This window comes from Megascapheus bottae, chromosome 19 (assembly GCF_031878675.1).
Source record: "Megascapheus bottae isolate mThoBot1 chromosome 19, mThoBot2.hap1, whole genome shotgun sequence".
NCBI classification, from domain to species: domain Eukaryota; kingdom Metazoa; phylum Chordata; class Mammalia; order Rodentia; family Geomyidae; genus Megascapheus; species Megascapheus bottae.
Window position 1 is genome coordinate 11,456,206 of NC_143527.1, and position 19,024 is coordinate 11,475,229.

General features: G+C 39.2%; 1 protein-coding gene across 2 annotated transcripts in view; it reads right to left on the minus strand.

The window, feature by feature from the left end:
• Positions 1 to 19,024, minus strand: part of Malt1 (MALT1 paracaspase) — a 51,708-nt gene that overhangs the window by 15,281 nt on the left and 17,403 nt on the right. The window contains exons 5-9 of one of the 2 annotated variants that reach the window (XM_090353024.1): positions 18,265 to 18,443; positions 17,320 to 17,416; positions 16,703 to 16,735; positions 11,371 to 11,397; positions 8,757 to 8,789 (exon numbers count right to left, since the gene is read on the minus strand). In XM_090353024.1, coding sequence (XP_090209150.1) covers positions 8,757 to 8,789; positions 11,371 to 11,397; positions 16,703 to 16,735; positions 17,320 to 17,416; positions 18,265 to 18,443 — 369 coding nt within the window. The remainder of the gene's footprint in view (positions 1 to 8,756; positions 8,790 to 11,370; positions 11,398 to 16,702; positions 16,736 to 17,319; positions 17,417 to 18,264; positions 18,444 to 19,024) is intronic. The other variant, XM_090353025.1, reaches the window with a different exon arrangement.

The following is a 19,024-nucleotide window of genomic DNA, read 5'->3' on the forward strand; positions in this document are numbered from 1 at the left end:
AGTCCATGAGACTCAATTAACCACCAGAAAACTGGAAGTAACACTGTGGCTCAAGAGATAGAGCACTAACCTTGAATTGAAGAGCTTAGGGACTGTGCCCAGGGCCAGAGTTCAAGCCCCACAATCAACAACAAAAAATGGAACAAATGAAATTAAAACTAGGCAAAAGATACTTATTAACTATATGAGAAGCGCAATGTAACTAATAAAGAATCATAATTTTATTAAATTGCAGCAAAATAATGTAATATCTAACCAGATTTTTAAAACAAATTTAAACAAGGAATGTTTAGAATTGGGTTTCCGTAAGATGAGGTTTTGTTTTGCAGAGGAAAAGGACAGGAAGAAGTCCTGTGAGCAAGCTCAGGTAAGTACAAGTAAGGGGAAACAAGAAGAGAATGGTAGGAACTTCACAGGGATTACGGGCTTCATTTCTGTAGTAGCTATTTCTTAAAACGAAAAAGCAAAAACACCATTTCCTGTTTGGGATGAGGCTCTGAGAGGTACGTGATGACTGTGTGAATGTCAGTTAACAGTTCACATTGTCCATTGTGCACCGAGCCTTTCTCAAAGTTCGGGTTTGTGGCCTCTCCTGAATAGTCCTGACAGCTGGATGCAACTTACTGCTTAATACGCTTCTGTCTTACACTTCTAATGGTCTGAAGTAGGATCAAGGGTTTGAATAAACCTACTGCCCTGCCACTGATATAAAACTACAAACCCAATTAGATTACACACAGGACAGTGGCTAATGATGAGAAACCACTGCTACTGCTCAGCATATCTACTACATTATACTTTTCATTGTCCTTTTTTATTGTCCTTTTATTTAAAATATTACACAGTATACTTTCCACTTAACAATCCTCTGTTGAACGTCAATAGCAGCCTATCCATTGTGCTTACTTCATTGAAAAATGGCATTGGGCTGTACTGTGCACTTGACGTATGTAGTCTAACAATGCATTTCTCAAATTCTATGCCCCCCGCAGAGTCCTGTATGACTCTAGTTAGGAAATAACAGCAACTTTACAGAAATGCAAGGATCCAGAAATATGTGTGGTAAAATGCATGAATCAATTGCCTATAACTCTTGTAAAACTTTTGCTTGTTTGCTCATCTGGCACTCTATCACTTGGGCTATGACTCCAGCATAGCTTTTTGCTGGTATTCTGGAGACTTGAGTCTTGCAGACTTTTATGCCTGAGTTGACTTCAAATCTCCATCTTCAGACCTCAGCCTCCTGAGAAGCTAAGATTACAGGTGTGTGCCATGGGTATCTAGCAATGTAACTGTTGATGGCTAGTTCCTAAGCTGTCTCTTGGAGCACTTTAATGATAAGAAAGGTGGTAGTTAAGTAAATCTTACCTTGTCCAATCTAGTGGTAAAGCAGTTCCTGGGTAGCAGGAGATCAGGGATGGGTTTAGAATATGGGAAAGTAGAGGCTCTGGCTGACAAACATCCATTCCAGGAAATTAAGTTTTAGAAAAGGAAAGGCAGATATTAGAGTACAGAGAAAGTGAAAGTATTTGAGGAGATAAAAAGGGGGAATAAAGAAAAAAATTTAAGAAGCAACTAAAGCAATTTATGATGGTTTTCAGGTGATAAATGCTAAGAATTTTTCTATAAAAACACTTACTGTAAGAGCCACCCACAAATTCTTGCACACCAACTATTTATTGGAAGACAGAAACATGAGCCTGTGTTTATCAGGTGAGGGTCCTGGGTTTGATTCCAGCACCCTCCACCTCGCCCCCCCAAAAGAACAGGAAATAAAATTGCCAGTTGTTTATGTGCAAGAACAATGAAACAATTTCACAAAGACAGAGATCCTAAGTATCTTCCACAGATTAATAGTATATTTTACAAAATTGGTTCTATTATGTCATTGTCTAATAATTCTGTCACATGTCCAAATGAGTTCATTTTCTTAAGCACCTGGAAAAGGACCTGTATACTGTGTGCATGTGGGGAATTATCACAATAAGAATCTTTCCTGTTACTAAGCATGCTCATTTTTAAAAAGCATTGGTCAATTTTTGGATAAAAATTGAGTATTAGTTGAGTGCCAGTGGCTCACACCTGTAATTCTAGCTAGAGGCTGAAATCTGATGACTGTGACTCAAAGTCCATGAGAATCTTATTTCCAATAAACCGCAAACCTCTTCCCCCTAGAAGTAGAGCTGTGATTCAAGTGGTAGAGTGCCAGACTTAACCACAAAAGATCAGGGATAGCATCCAGGCAATAAATTGAAGCACCAGGACTGGCATGTACACACACACACACACACAGTATTAGTATCAAATTTTATTGGCTGAATATATAGTCTTTGTTATTCTGATGCATTAAATCATTCAATCATTTGGTCCCAGTTCTTCAGGCTATTCATATTCTGTGCTTATCTGCTATGTAGCAAATGGCCCCCAGTGTAGTTAGTTCCAACTCGGAACAGGGGTACTGGTAATTTTTTTTTTTCTTTTTTTGGTGGTCATGAGGCTTGAACTCTAGGTCTGGGAGTTATACTGGAGCTCTTCAGCTCAAGGCTAGAGTTCTACCACTTGAGCCACAGCATCACTTCTGGTTTTCTGGTGGTTAACTAGAGATCAGAGTCTCATGGACTTTTGTGCCTGGGCTGGCTTTGAACTGTGATCCACAGATTGCAGCCTCCTGAGTACAGGCGTGAGCCACCAGTGCCAGGCCCATGATTCTTTTTTTATTTCCATATATCTTTTATTATAATTAATAGAAGGGTTACATTATATTTAGTTTGTGTAGTTCTTGAAATAACAATGCACAGCTTTCTGTGTAGCACTGAATGTCTTGGGACCAAATGACTGAATGATTTAACATATCAGAATAACAGACTATATATTGAGCCAATCAAATTTGATACTAATACTGTGTGTGTGTGTGTGTGTGTGTATGTGTATGTGTGTGTGTACATGCCAGTCCTGGTGCTTCAATTTATTGCCTGGATGCTATCCCTGAGCTTTTGTGGTTAAGTCTGGCACTCTACCACTTGAATCACAGCTCTACTTTTGGGGGGAAGAGGTTTGCGGTTTATTGGAAATAAGATTCATCAGATAGAAGGTGCATTACTTCACATACATTGATACCCTTTCTCATGTCTTGGTCACCATTTCCCTCCCCACACCCCTACCTCTCATCTTGTTTTCCCCCTTCCCTATCCAATTTCAAATAACCAAATACACATACATTCATTATATCAGATAACAAGGTCCATGATTCTTTTTCTAACCAAAATAATGTGGTGTGTCATTGCCAATTCTGGTTCTAAGCATTAACAAGTCCAGCCACCATGTAAAGAAAGCTCTTTAGTAAACACATTTTTCTGGAAGGTCTTACAAATACTGTTCCAGCAAACTGGCTTATAGTCTTCCAAGTTCCGAGACCCTTCTTGGTCATGGGCCTCTTCCAGCTCATCCACCTTTCTGATTCCCGAAACTGTAGATACCGTCACACTTCATGGATTTCTCTATACAATCTACAAATTAGTAGGAACATCTACATCATGGTTCTCTACACTGTACCAGGAAAAGAGACTCCAAAAATAGATCTGAGACTTGAAACATCAAACTGAGGCATCCTGATAGGGCTTCTTTTTCTTCAATTGTGGGGGGGGGTGGTGTCAGTCACTGTGCTTGAACTCAGGGTCTGGGAGGTGTTTCTAAACTCTTTGCTCAAGGCTCTACCATTTTGAGCTACAGTACCACTTCCAATTTTCTGGTGGCTAATTGGAGACAAGAGTCTTCCTGGGCTGGCTTTGAACAGTGATCCATAGATCTAAGCCTCCTGAGTGGCTATGGTTACAGGCATGACCCATACGTGACTGGCTGATGTCAAGTTTTTTGGCTTGTAATTATAATTTTCCTTATTCATGCTTTTCTTCTCTGTTTTTTTTTCTTTTTTTCTTTTTTGCCAGTTCTGGACTTGGGCTCAGGGCCTGAGCACTGTCCTTGGACGTTCTCAAGGCTAGAGCTCTACTGCTTGAGCCACAGTACCACTCCTGACTTTTTTTCTGTGTATGTGTTACCAAGAAATCAAACCTGGGTCATTGTGCATGCTAGGCAATCACTCTACCACTAGGCCAAACTCCTGGCCCTGTTTTTTTTATTTTATTTTATTTTAAAATCCTTTTTGCCTTTTATAATGAGAAGCTGGGTATCTTAGGCACATGGATTCTCTTGGAAGGACTTCCAGCCTCACCCCCTGAGCTGTTTTCCTGACAGACAGCATGGCCTTCAGTCATTTCCCCCCCCTTCTTATTAAATTATTTCCTCTTCTCTTCCCATGTCCTTTCTCACTATTAGACACTACAGCAGAGGCTTGTGTGAAGGCGAGGGCTCATCCAGGAGGTCCAGTATGGGAAGCACTGTTAATTTCTTCAGAGCTGGCATCCAGCTCAGCCTGCTGTTATGCTTCAGTGTTCACTGTGGCTGCTGGTGGGGGCAGGAAGTGCCCGGTAAGGTTAGCACCCTGGCAAGAAAGGGAAGTGGTCTTCTCTGTTACCTATCTATTACACGGTAGTCATACAGCAAGTGGAAGGTAAAACGGGAGCTTTTCAAGTCAAAACCCAAGTTCTTCTACCACACTGCTTTCATATACACACTCAAAAAAATGGGGCAGAGGACCAGCTGGTGAGACACAGCAGCAGCACGTGGGACTTAGGAGAAAGCTGGTCTGAGCACAGTAGCTCCCAGATACCTGTCCCCATTGGAGCACTGCCTCATGCTCAAGCTGCCAGCTGGCACAGCCTCACTCCCACCTGCCCCGACTCTGGCCAGACAATACCTTACGACTCCACCTTCCAGCAACACTGATCCGCTTGTAACCCACCATATCACTTATGCCTTTTCCTTTCTGCCTCAAAAACACTTTCTCACTTTCTGTAACCAGGACCTCCAGTTTAACTTTAAAAATCCTACCTGGACTTTGCCTTCCCTGACTCTCCTAGATAAAAGGTTTCTACTATAGCATGCTACATTATACCAGCCACGGTCTCATGTGAATCAATCTTTCTTTTCTTTTCTTTCTTTTTTTTTTTGTTTGTTGGTCGTGGGGCTTGAATTCTGGGCATTGTCCCTGAGCTCTTCAGCTCAAGGCTACAGCCCTACTCCTGGGCCTGGGCATTGTCTCTGAGGTCTTCAGCTCCTGACTAATGCCCTACCCCTAGAGCCACAGCACCACTTCTGGTTTTGCAGTGGTTAATTGGTGGTAAGAGTCTCATGGACTTTAGTCCCCGGGTGGCTTTGAATCACAATCCTCAGATCTTAGCCTCCTAAATAGTTAAGGATTATAGGCATGAGCCACTGTGCCCAGCTAACGTTTATTTCTTGATAGGATGAGATTACATTGAGTAATCTATATAGTTTAATAACGTATTTCTCAAAGTATATCCCCATGATTAAATGACAAAGTGGTTTCCTTTTTTGTGCCAGTCCTGAGGCTTGAAGTCAGGGTCTAGACAATGTCCTTGGACACACTCTGCCACTTGAGCCATAGTGCCACTTCTGGCTTTTTCTGTGTATGTGGTAAGGAAGAATTGAACCCAAGGCTTCACGCATACTAGGTGAGCTCTTTACCAATAGGCCACATTCCTGGCCCGTAATGATTTCTATTATAGGGCATGAATCATGTGCTGTATCTATTGATATCTGGGTATCAATCCTAGTTCAACTACTCATTATGTAATCCTGATGAAGTTTTATTAAATACAATTTTAAGTTTTCATTTGTAAGACTGAAGGAAATGTATGCATCTAAGGGGCAAATTATACATTTCATTAAGTGAAACACTTAGTTTATTAGTATTATAACTAAATATATTAAAAACTAATAAATTAGTATTACTATTAAACTCTTCGGTGACAAACTTAATTTGGACCTTGCCATGTGCATACTTACATGCATAACACATTACAGAATTTCTCATTTCTCTACTTTCTCATTACAGAAAATAGCTCTGGTTTGTTTAGAATACTGGGTGTGTGTATACAGTGTGTGTGAGGGTGGATGGGGGAGGAGTTCCGGTGCCTGGGTTCTGTCCCTGAGTTTTTTTGTCAAGACTAATGTTCTATCATTTGAGCCACAATTCCATTTCCTGTTTTTTTTTTGGTGGTTAATTGGAGATAAAGAATCTCATGGACTTTCCTACTGGGGCTGGCTTTGAACCACCATCTTATTATTAGGTATTTTTTTTAACAAAGGATATTTTGAGATCTGGGTGAAAGATAATGGAGCTGGAATACATTAAAACTTAGCACTATGTTGGACACTGGTGATTAACACCTATAATCCTAGCTACTCAGGATGCTGAGATGTAATGATGGTAGTTCAAAGACAGTCCAGGCTAGGAGTCAGTAAGACTCTTCTCTCTAATTACTGCCTTTGAAAAAAAAATCTAGGGCTGAGAGTTTGGCTTAATGCTAGATTTTTTTTCAAAGACATTAATTTATGATTGCTTGTATCAAGTCCCTTCACTTTCATGGCTGCTCAGTTCCAAGATCAAACCCTGGACCTGGCTGTCACCTGAGCTACTGCAACTGTGAAATCTCAAGTAGTACATTTCCTCTGTGGCTCTTTGTCTCCCAAGTTAGTAACCTCTCTTTATCTCCTTATTCTTTATTTTTCCCTATTTACTAATCTTTTCAAAACTATCTTCCCTATGAAGTTTGGCTAATTCCGTCAAATCCCAACTCTTTTGTTCCCTTTGGATGCGCCCTTTATAAAACTGTTGGTAGATGTGAACAGAAGGATCATTCCACTGGTTTGCCTTTTCAGTTGCTGATTTCTGCTAGAGAATTCCCATAACGAATCAGTACCAATGTGAACTCGTAATTTTTAAAAGCTGTAGTTTGACTCTGTCAGTATTCTTTCCCTTGTAGATGGTAGCTTTCATTTTCCTAAGCAACTAAACCTCTGCCAGTTCACCAGTTCTACATTTAGCCTTTACTCCTCTTTTCTTCCATCTTTTAAGTAGGATAACCTAAAAAGGACAATCATCAATTGAAGATGTCAACTTCTTTCTTTCTCTCTTTCTTATTTTGTGGGTCATGGGGCTTGAACTCTCGCCTGGGCCCTGCCCTGAGCTTTTCAGCTCAAGCCTACCACACTACCCCTGGGCCTGGGCATTGTCCCTGAGCTCTTCAGCTCAAGGCTACCACCCTATCCTTGAGCCAAGCCCCAGATAAGAGTCAGAGGTCCTTTTGTGCCCCAGCTGGCCTTGAACCTTGATCCTCAGAGCTCAGTCTCCTGAGTAGCTAGCATTACCGGTGTGAGTCAACGCGCACAGCTAGATGTCAACTTAAGACATCTTTCTATATGTTCACTATCTTCTCTTCTAATCGAAAAAAAAAATCAACATTCTTTTTTTTTTGTTTGTTTGCCAGTCCTAGGGCTTGAACTCAGGGCCTAGGCATTGTCCTTGGACTTCCTCAAGGCTAGAACTCTACCACTTGAGCCACTGTACCACTTTCAGCTTTTTCTATAAATGTAGTAGTGAGCAATCAAACCCAGTTCCTTGTGCATACTAGACAAGCACTCTACCACTAGGTCAAACTCCTGGCTCCATGTTCAACATTCTGATTAAAGCTATTTCTCTCTTTAGTTGGCCCCCAAATCTCTGACATCCTCTCTAGGAACTAGGTTCAGAAATTGCCTTCTCTTTGATGGGGTGCTCTAACCTTTCATCTGTATAGCCTTAGGAGATTGTTTCTCTAATGTAAACATCCTCCTATTTTCTCTCTTTCCAACAAATTAATTTGTATTAACTTTATCTATTCATTTTGAAGTCTTTTTTTTTTTTGTCAGTCCAGGGGCTTGAACTGTCTGAGAACTGTCCTTGGGCTTTCCTCAAGGATAACAATTTACCACTTGAACCACAGCACCACTTCTGGCCTTTGCTGTGTATGTGGTACTGAGGAATCGATCCCAGGGCTTCATGCATGCTCGGAAAGAACTCTACCACTAGGCCATTCTCCTGGCCCTGGAATAGTTCTTTATCCACTATATTATACAATTTACCCACATTTGAATCCACAGTATAACTAAGTACCTGACTTATATTAGGTAGGTACTTTTAGAATTTCACTAAGTTATCAACCATTTCTTCAGTTGTTTAATCCAAAGGACAAATATTAGATATCCTTTCACCTGATCTCCCAAGATGAAAATGTTGACTCTTTAACTATTTTTCCTTTCCATTTTATAATTCATTTACTTACTTATTTGTGGTACTATAGTCTGAACTCAGGGCCCTTGAGATATGTTCCAGTCACCCTCTTTAAATGATAATCTGCTAAACTTTCATGGCATCATCTTGTATATCTTCTTGTATTTTTTTCCCCTGTCTTTTTTCTCTTCCAAGGTTTTTTTTAACTGCACCATCCATTTATATTACATCCTAAATCTTCCTCTTTCCATGCAAACTCCAAAGCTTCTGTAGAGTTCTCCTAAGACCTAACACCATGAAAAGAGTTAATCATCACCTCTTTCTCTCTGCAAATCATGAAACATGCATATACTTCTGTGTTTGCATGATGTAAGAAACACTAAAATTATTCCATAGAATATGAAGATCTCAGAAACCAAATCCCTAATTTTATAAAGCTTCTATATTTCTTCTCCAAGTATCAATAATAAATTTGGCCTCCACGATAAAATAGTTATAAAAATTAGAAATATCTTAAATCCCTTCATGTTCATCAAAAAGCATTTCTATTTTAAATACTACTCACCTAAAGGTTGGTCAGTTGTTTGTTCTTTATTGTCTATACAAAGATAAAAAAGCAAAAACAGATGTCACCATTCAAGATATATTTTTAGAACTCAAGCTATATGGAAAACAATGAATGAAAATAGTGGTAGCACCATTAAAATAGGTCAATGAAGAGATCACTAGAGGCTAGAAAGGTGGGAGAAGAGAAAGAGTTGATAATGGGTACCTAAATACAGAAGAAGGCAAATATTATAATATTATGTGGTACACTAGAACAACTGTAGTCTACAATAACTGTACTTTTCAAAATAATTAAAGAAGCACTTGAAGATTGAATTACTGGCCACAATACTGTAAGTAAATACAAATATCCTATGTTAATTAGAGAAAAATAATTTAAAAGGAAAACACAGAATGTAGTTGCCAGTGGATTATTTATAAGGTGTTCGGATTTTCAATAAAAAATGTACATAGCATAGCTTATACTCTTATTCTAATGTTTAACTTTCTCAAACTTTGTCATGTTTTTATGATTTATTTCAATGTACACATTATTTTTTTGTACACATTATTTTTAAGGCCATTTCTGGAACAATGCAAGCTATGGCCAAACACATTAGATCAGAAGTATTATTGTGTTGAGCAATTTTCTCCTTTCAGAAAGGACTCTCCTGACATATATCTCTAAATATACTGCCTTAAAAATCATTTATTATGAGCCAAGGACAGAGCTCAGTGGTAGACTACTTGCCCTGCATGCCAAACAAAGGTACTCAGTTTAATGCTCAGTATCAAGCAAATAATCTTTTAATAAAGACTGCAATTGCAATAAAAAAAAAACAAAAAATGTATACAGCAAGGATAGAATTGGAGTGAAGGCAGGAGAATTTCTGTTAACTGACTGACAGCAGGGCAGTGTGTGTGGGGGGATACTAACAACGAACAGCAGTCTTCATTAACAGGGACACCTTGGCTGCAGCTGCTGTGCATGCTTTCTATACAGATGTCATACCTCACTGTGCCTTAGGAGGGGCACCGTTGCACAGATAAGGAAACTGAAGCAGAACGAGGTTAGGTTTGCCGGAAGCTGTGAAACAAATAGCAAATCTGGGCTACAGAGAGTAAAGTCCTGCTCACCATGAGCACCATCAGGTTTAAAGATGCTGAGCAAGAAGCAGTTCAATCCATGTGTGTCCACTACTGTGGGTAAGTAAATCTGTCTGCATGGTTAGCAAAAGAAATGCTGGGAGAGCCTAGTCCAAGCTTCCTGACATAGAATTCTCCTTTTAAACTTAGCAATTTTTGTTTTCTCAAACTCTAGGACAGTAAAGAAAGAGGGGGGTCAGATAAATTTAGAAGCTTAATGATAGGTGTATGCAAAACATTTTATGAAATAATTTCACAATGGTCAGCAAAGGGAAAGAAACAAGAAACAATATATGAAAGGAATTCAATCCAGACAAAGAGAAACAATTGCTAGGGTGGTTCTCAAGAGTACTGATGTCTGGATGATGTGTGAACACGTCTCACAGAGGCTTTGCATGAATTTGAGCACATAAAACGTTAGGGAAGTGACACACTAGTGATGGCATCGTTCTGCTTTGTCTAATTTGGTTATATATAATCAGCACAGCCCAAACTGCATTCACAATAATACGTGTTTATTAATGAAACAGGAAACTAAACACACTACTCGGGATTAAGTATGTGGATCAATGGTAGAGTACTTGTCTAGCATGTGTGAGGTGCTGGGATCAAACTCCAGTACTACACAGAAAGTAATAGAAAGGGAGAGGAAGGAAGGAAAAGGAGGGCAGGAAGAGGAAGAAAGAGGAGGAAAGGCAGGCAAGCAAACTATTTACACAGTAAGAATACCAGTTAACATGAGAAATACCAGGGCTTTCTCTAAATATAAAATGGCCTATTCATCTTCTTAATGTATTTCTCTATAATTTTACTCAAATCTATTCACAGGCCATCATGGCCTTTCAGAATGTCCATAACCTTTATATCAAAATTATTCATAGATCTCACTATTGGTATGCCTTTTATCCCAGTTAAAAACTTTTCCTTTGGCTTAGCTTGTTCAGAAATCTGTGATTAGAGCCAGCTGGATGATGAGTTCCGTGTTTTCCTGCCAACTGTCAGTCTCTCAAAGGTCACTGACCAACTTGTCTGCACAGTACCCACACATTATCTTTTCTAATACACCTCTGATTTCAGGTGAAGGCATCTGCCAAGCCACTCAGAGATGTTCTATGTGTAAACCACTGAGACCAAGGGCTTGGGTCTGACAAGCTCAGAAATGTGACGTCACTCTGTGAAATATGCTTCTCATTATGCAAATTAAAGATAATACATTTCCCCCTTTAACTTCCTTCTGATATAAGGAATAACACACACTAATTTTGTGTCTAATATTTTTCTACCCTTATGGTTTTATAATCAAGAACATTATTGCATCTCATTTATATGAAACTGAACTGCAAGTAAGTAGTAATTTCAACCCTAAATTATATTACTTCAACAAAAAACTCTAATTTGCTAGTATCATTATAGTCAAGAGTGTCTAATGTGTTGGTTGTATTCAATTTACTAATCTAAAACTAAAACATTTTGTTTGTCTTACTCACCAGGATGTCCAAAATTATTTAATTCATCTAAAATAAAATAAGATAAGATAGATTAATTTGAAATAATCTAAATGCTAATTTAGCACAAACTGTAAGAGTAAAAACAAAGCTGTTTTTCTCGAGTCATGTTAGGTTTTATAGTTTAAAACTTTCCAAATCAAATGAAGAAGGCATGCAAACAGGTAATAAATAGCGAAGGATAGTGTTGTGGACATCATTTAGGAAGCTACTGTTATTTCCATTAAATGACAAAAAGCTACATAAGCCAGGGTTGGGGTGGCTGAAGTTTGTAATCCTAGCTACTCAAGAGCCTGAGGTCTGAGAATTGAGGTTTAAAGCCAGCCTAGGGAGGAAAGTCTTATTCTCCAATCAAGTACCCAAAAAGTGGGAAGGGGGTCAGGAGCTCAAATGGCAGAGTACACTAGCCTTGGCAAAGAAGCTCAGGGCCAACGCCCACACTAAGTTTAGGCCCCAGTGTCTGTCTGTTTGTCTGTCTCTGTCTCTGTCTCTCTCCCCTATACACAGACATACACACACACACACAAACAAAACAAAATAGACTCATAGTTTGTTCCAAGTTGGAGATATTTTGGCCAATTACAGGGCTAACATAGTCAAGAGGTAGGTAGCATCTTGAAATCAATCTCTAATGATTGTTTTTTTGCCAGTCCTGGGCCTTGAACTCAGGGCCTGAGCACTGACCTTGGGCTTTCTCAAGGCTAGCACTCTACCACTGGAGCCACAGAAACATTTGCGGCCTTTTTCTACATATGTGGTACCAACGAATTGAACCCGGTCTTCGTGAATGCTAGGCAAGCACTCTTACCACTAGGCCAAACTCCAGGCCCAATCTCTAATGATTTTTAAAGAATTAATCTTAATTTTAGAACAGCAGAAGATTCACAGAATTACTGAAAGGTAATATAGATGGTTCCCGTATACCAAACTTAAGGGTTTGTGTATGTGTGTGTGGTAGTACTGGAGACTGAACTCAGGGCTTTGCATTTGTTAAGGAGGTACTCTACTTCTTGACCCATCTCTCTTGTCTTTTTGCGCTGTTTTTGAGGTAAGAGTCTCAATTTTGCCTTGGGCCAGCTTTGACTATAGTCCTATTTAGGCTTTCTGCTGTAGCTAGAATATACTTGCTCACAACTATGCTCAGCCTTTCTCTCTCTCTCTCTCTCTCTCTCTCTCTCTCTCTCTCTCTCTCTCTCTCTCTCTCTCTCTTCCCTCTCTCTCTCTCTCTCTTCCCTCTCTCTCTCTCTCTCTCTCTCTCTCTCTTCCCTCTCTCTCTCTCTCTCTCTTTTCCTCCCTCCCTCCCTCCTTCCCTTCCTTCCTTCTTCTCTTTGCCAGTCCTGGGGCTTGAACTCAGGGACTGAGCATTGCCCTTGGGCTTTCTCAAGGACAGAATGCTACCACTTGAGTCACAGCGCCACTTCCAGCATTTTCTATGTATGTGGTACTGAGGAATCAAATCTGGTTCTTTGTGCATGCTAGGCAAGCACTCTACCATTAGGCCAAACTCCCGGCCCATGTTCAGCTTTTTCTGATGGGATGGAAGTCTCATGAACTTCTTTGTATTAGTTTTCCTATTATTAACACGTTATATTGTCATTAATGAACTATTCGTGTGTGTGTGTGTGTGTGTGTGTGTGTGTGTGTGTGTGTGTGTGTGTGTGTTGTCTCAGGACTCAATCTATGATACTACACAGTTTCATTATATCTCCTTAGGTGCCTTCTTTTTTTCTTCCAATCCTGGGGCTTGAACTCAGGGCCTGGGCACTGTCCTTGGACATGTTTTACTCAAGGCTAGCACTCTGCCACTTGAGTCACAGTGCCACTTCTGGCCTTTTCTGTGTATGTGGTACTGAGGAATCAAATCCAGGATTTCATATATGGTACGCAAACATGCTACTACTAGGCTATGCTCCCAGCCCCTTAGGTGTTTCTTGATTATGACAGGTGCTCAAATATTTCTTACTTTTGACAGTTTTGAAGAATAGCTGGCTAGATATTTTGTAGAATGCCCCTTGAAATTTTTCTGATGCTTTTCTAATGGTTAGATTAATGTTTTTTCAAAGTCTGATGTGGGTAATCTTACCATGACTAATGCAATCAAACATCCTTAACATTATGGTCATCATGTTTTTGTTTTTTTGTCAGTTGTGGGGCTTGAACTCTGGGCCTGGGTGCTGTCCCTGAGGCCTTCAGCTTAAGGATACCACCCGACCCCTTGAGTCACAGTGCCACTTCCAGTTTTCTGGTGGTTAATTGGAGATAAGAATCCCATGGACTTTAGTGCCCAGACTGACTCTGAACAGCAATCCTCAGATCTCAGCCTCCTGACAGTTAAGGTGGTTTTTTTTTTGTTGTTGTTTTTTCTTTTTTCTTATTTAAAGACTAACATTATTTAAAAACTAGCATTCACAATAAATTTCAAGTGTTACCGTATTCCTAAAGTGTTATGGAGAAATAATATTCCTTTTTTTTTTCTTGCCAATCCTGGAGTTTGAACTCAGGCCTGGGCACTGTATCACCTTTACCCCAGCATCACTTCTGGCATTTTTGGAATAGTTTATAGAAGATAAGAGTCTCACAGACTTTCCTACCTAGGTTGGTTTTGAACCACAAACCTCAGACTTCAACCCCCTGAGTAGCTAGGATTGTAGGTATGAATAACCAGGGCCTGGCTAGAAATATTTTTATAGCACATAAAATCATCTAAAAGTAGAATCCACCAGTGCATGGGGTATGTGAAATTTTACTGTCTTGTCTGTAAGACTATTTTTTTTTTTTTTGCAGGGGGGTGCCTAGTGGTGGGGCTTGAACTCAGGGTGTGGGCACTGTCCCTGAACTTTTTCGTTCAAGGCTAGTGTTTCTGGCCATTTTTTGGGGGGTGGTGGTGATTACTTGGAGATAAGGATCTTGAGGACTTTCCTGCTTGAACTAGCTTCGAACCATGATCCTCAGATCTCAGCCTCCTGAGTAGCTTGGATTACAGGTGTCAACTACCACTGTGTGCCTAATATTTTTTTCCTATCAGTTTTTCCTGTCTCTCTTTAGTGAGGATGTTCCATACATTTGTAATACAGTTAGATAGATGCCTTTGTCATAGTCTGTGTTTGTCTTGGGGTCTCCCTGCCTCTAGCTTTATCAGTGACTGCTTAAAATTTATTTATTGAATCTGAGTTATATAGTCAATTTCACTGCCACAGCTATCTCAGCTTTCAGTTATCCAATTCCACCTCCTAATCAAGAAACTTTAATGAAATATACAAAATTAAATGTCCTGTTATCAGTATGTATCAATTCACCAACTGTAAAATGTCTCAGCTTTTGTAGTTTTTGAGAAAAATGCTGGATGTACATTTTCCATCTAAAATCTTTAGAACAACTTTTATAGGTATATTTTATTTTGCCAGCCCTGGAACTTGAACTCAGGGCCTGGACAATGACTTTGGTTTTTTTTGTTTGTTTTTGTTTTTGTCAGTCGTGGGTCTTGAACTCTGGGTCTGGGCGCTGTCCTTGAGTTCTTCAGCTCATGGCTATAACCCTACCCTTGAATCTAGGCCTACCACCCTACCCCTTGAGCCTCAGTGCCACTTCCAGTTTTCTAGTGGTCTTTTTCTCAAGGATAGCACTCTACCTCTTGAGCCACAGCGCTACTTCTGGCTTTTTCTGTGGTACTGAGGAATCAAACCCAGTGCTTTATGAATGCTAGCCAAACGCTCTACCACTAGGCTACATTCCCAGCCTATGATTTTTTTTTCTACGTGTTTTCCTAAAGATACTAAGGATTGAACGTAGCACCTTGCTCATGCTAAATGAGTGCTCTGCCACTGAGCTATATTCCCAGACTAGGTGTTCTGAATAGTTATTTGAAAATTATTGTTGCCACTGGAAAAAATTACATGGTAAATCATGCAGGGACACAAGCAGTATGGGAAGGTGATAATCACATGCATCCAAAGCCCAACAGTGGTATTCATTATATTCATTTTTAGAAGTCTCTCATGTTAGGAAGTTAAAAAAAAAAGTGCAACTAGGCAAGAAGGAGTAAAAGAGGGGGAGAAATTTGAGTAGGATTTCTTCACATAACTTCCCTCATTCAGGGTTAACAGATCAGGAATTCAATCTCCTTAATGTGAGAAGATTCTTGTTCACAGTTACGTATAGGATAAAGACAGTTACTATTAGTATTTTAAAATGATACTATAGAGATTTAAATGATAGGGAAGCCAGGAAACATAATTTAACATTATTTTTTTACTTTATTCAAGTAGGAAACAAGATTATGTAATAGTTTGAAGAGGCGGCAATTGAAAAAATACTTTGCTTTCCACAAACCTAAATTTAAAGTCTAATGTAGTATTCACACTAAAAGAATCCAAGTTTTAATGTTTACTCATTAAAATTTAAGTATAGTACTGTAGTTAATTAAAACAAATTACAAGTTTATGTCAAAATAGATTTTCAATGTTTTTTGTTTTTGTTTTTTTGTTTTGTCAGTCATGGGGCTTGAACTTTGGGCTTGGGCACTGTCCCTGAGCGCTTCAGCTGAAGGGTAGAGCTCTACCACTTGAGTCACAGCGCCACTTCTGGTTTTCTGGTGGTTAACTGGAGATAAGAGTCTCACTGTCTTTTGTGCCTGGACTGGCTTCGAACGGTGATGCTCAGATCTCAGCCTCCTGAGTGGCTAGGGTTACACCACCACCTGGGTTCAGTATTCTTTAAATGGTAGAGATGATGTGGTGGATCAATTTATAGACATGCAACTTCAAATATTTCTATTTTATTTCTAGACGATTTACTATTTGATAAAACCTGTATTGGACAATAAATCTGTCCTGAAACTTTAACAGAAACTGCATTTGAATTTGAGGAGCATCTTATCATGGTAAGAGGGTAAAATGATCTAAACAGATACTCATGAATTAACATTAAGATTAATTGTAAATAGTCAGGAAGTAATGGCACATGTCTGTAATCTCAGTATTTGGAAGGACAGAGAGTTTTGGACCATCCTAGACTATATAGTAAGACCATGACCCAAAATATAAAATCCTAAGTGTCATTACTAAAAAACATGCTATGAGGAGTTTTGTTCTTCTATGCAAGAGAAAACAAAGGAACAGCATGTTATTTGTCAGTTTCATAGAGTCTGAGGCAACTTATAAAACTACAAAAACTAAGACACATTATCTTACATTGAAGTAATTTCTTGGAGCTAGTATTTTTTCCATCACAGCACTCAATAGGCTAGAGCACTCTACCAATCCCCAGAGCAACCAGCATGCAGGAGACTCAGTCTCAGACCAAAAGATTATACTACCTTCAGTGCACTCCATTGCCTCATCTGTTCTTCCTTGTGCCAGAGAAAAAAATTGAATATATTGAATTTATGATCTTAGGAAGGTAGCCATTAGAGAGATAAATATCACAGAAATATGTTGTCAAACCAATACATGTGCTGACATTTACTACTAATAACATAGCTATAAACATATTAAATAGAACAAACTACCAAATTACACAGCTCATAATAGGAATTGTGAGTAATAATCATTCTTTATGTCTGTGATAGTTTGTTTTATTAATACTTTTTTCTACCAGATCAAGGTTTTTAGACTCAAAGCTTTAAAGCATACCTTTTGATACAAGTGTTCAAAATAAACTACAACATTAAAAAATAAATCAAATGAGCTAATAAAATCATATTTTGTTTCTTTCTGATCTTTGTATAAAGAAACTAGATTACAATCTTTGTGTGTATTCTTCACATTTTTATATAGGCAATATAACTTCTGGAGTAGGATAAAGAAAAACAAAACAGCTTCTGGCACTAAACATACTATTAAATATAGGGCAAAAAAAGGAGAATTCTTTTTGCTTAAACATTTGTTTACAGTTTACATCTGACTTGTCAAAACACTGAGAAATGCTGCTTACCTATGGTGATTTCCACCTTTCTACTGTCTTGACTGTCTTGATCATTATATACACGACACCAATAGGTTCCTTGATGGTCCAAATCCACATACGGAACCTACATCCACATCAGAAACACACACATTATTCTCTTCAGTTTCAATTCAAATTGGCTTAAAAGGCCAGGGGTGTGGTGGCTCATGCCTCTAATCCCAGTGACTTGGGAGGCAAGATGTAGAGGATTGTAATTTGACGTGAGATCCTATCTCAGTCAACAAGCAGGGTAAGGTGGCACACATTTGTAATCTCAGCTATTCAGGTGGCCACAGGTAGGAGGATTGAGTCTCTGCTGTGACTGACTCTGAGGAAAAATAGGAGAGTTTAGTGAAAAATAAAGCAAAAAAGGGTTTGGAGCATGGCCCAAGTGGTAAAGTACTTACCTTTCAAATGTAAGGCCCTGAATTTAAATCTCAGTATTACCACCTCCCCCAAAGAAAAAAAAATATGGCTTAGTGAAAGTCATTTTGTGTTTGAGAACATTTCCAAAAAAACTTTCAACATTTTTTTCCCCAGTCTGGGGCTTGAACTCAGGGCGTGGGCACTGTCCTTGGACATTTTTGCTCAAGGCTAGTACTCTGCCACTTGAGTAATAGTGCCACTTCTGGCTTTTTCTGTGTATGTGGTTCTGGGGAATCGAACCCAGGGCTTCGTGCATGCTAGGTGAGCACTCTACCACTAGGCCAGGCTCCTGGCCCCTCAACATTCTTTTTTTTAATCTCCATTTATTAGGCTAATAGTAAGCAAATAATATAATCATTCTAATGGTAAATTTAGTATAATATTTTTTATTTTACATAGAAGCCAAATATTAGCAATCAATCAATATTAAATCATAAAGGATCTGAAACACTTCAATACTGTTTTATAGATTAACTCCCAAGATACCACAACAAACCAACTACTTACCATGTATAGCTTTTTTGTCTCATGTGTTAATGGTGATTCGTTTTTGAACCACTGGTAGTGAGGAATAGGGCTTCCGATAGCAACACACTGTAAAACCAATGTGCTGCCTGGTACCAGTTTTTGAGACTTAGGTTCAACACAGATTTGCAACTTCGATTCAGAGATGCCATTAAAACTACCTTGAATTAAAAGAAAACAAAATTTCTAAGTTAAAAATTCAAACAAAATTCCCCTATAATTTACATAAATATATGTGCCCCCCCTTTTTTTTCCATCATGGGGCTTGTTCTCAGGGCTTGGAAACACTGTCCCTGAGATTTTTTTGCTCAAGACTAGCAGTCTGCCACTTTGAGCCACAGTGCCATTTCTGGTTTTCTGGTGATTAACTGGAAACAAGAGTCTCATGGACTTTCTTGTTCAGGCTGGCTTCAAACTGCAATCCTCAGATCTCAGCCTCCTGAGTAGCTAGGATTACAGGTGTGGCCCACTACTACCCTGCTGCTGCTGCTGCTGTTCCTCCTCTTCCTCCTCCTCCTCTTTTTTTTTGGCAGCCCTGGGGCTTGAACTCAGGGCCTGGATGCCATTCTGGGCTTTTCTGCTTTAAGGCTAGCACTCTACAACTTTAAGCTACAGTTCCACTTCCATTTTTCGGTGGTTAACTAGAGAAGAGTCTCAAGGATTTTTCCTGCCCTGGCTGGCTCTTCACTGTGATCCTCACATCTCAGTATCCTGAGTAGCTAGGATTATAGGTGTGAGCCAC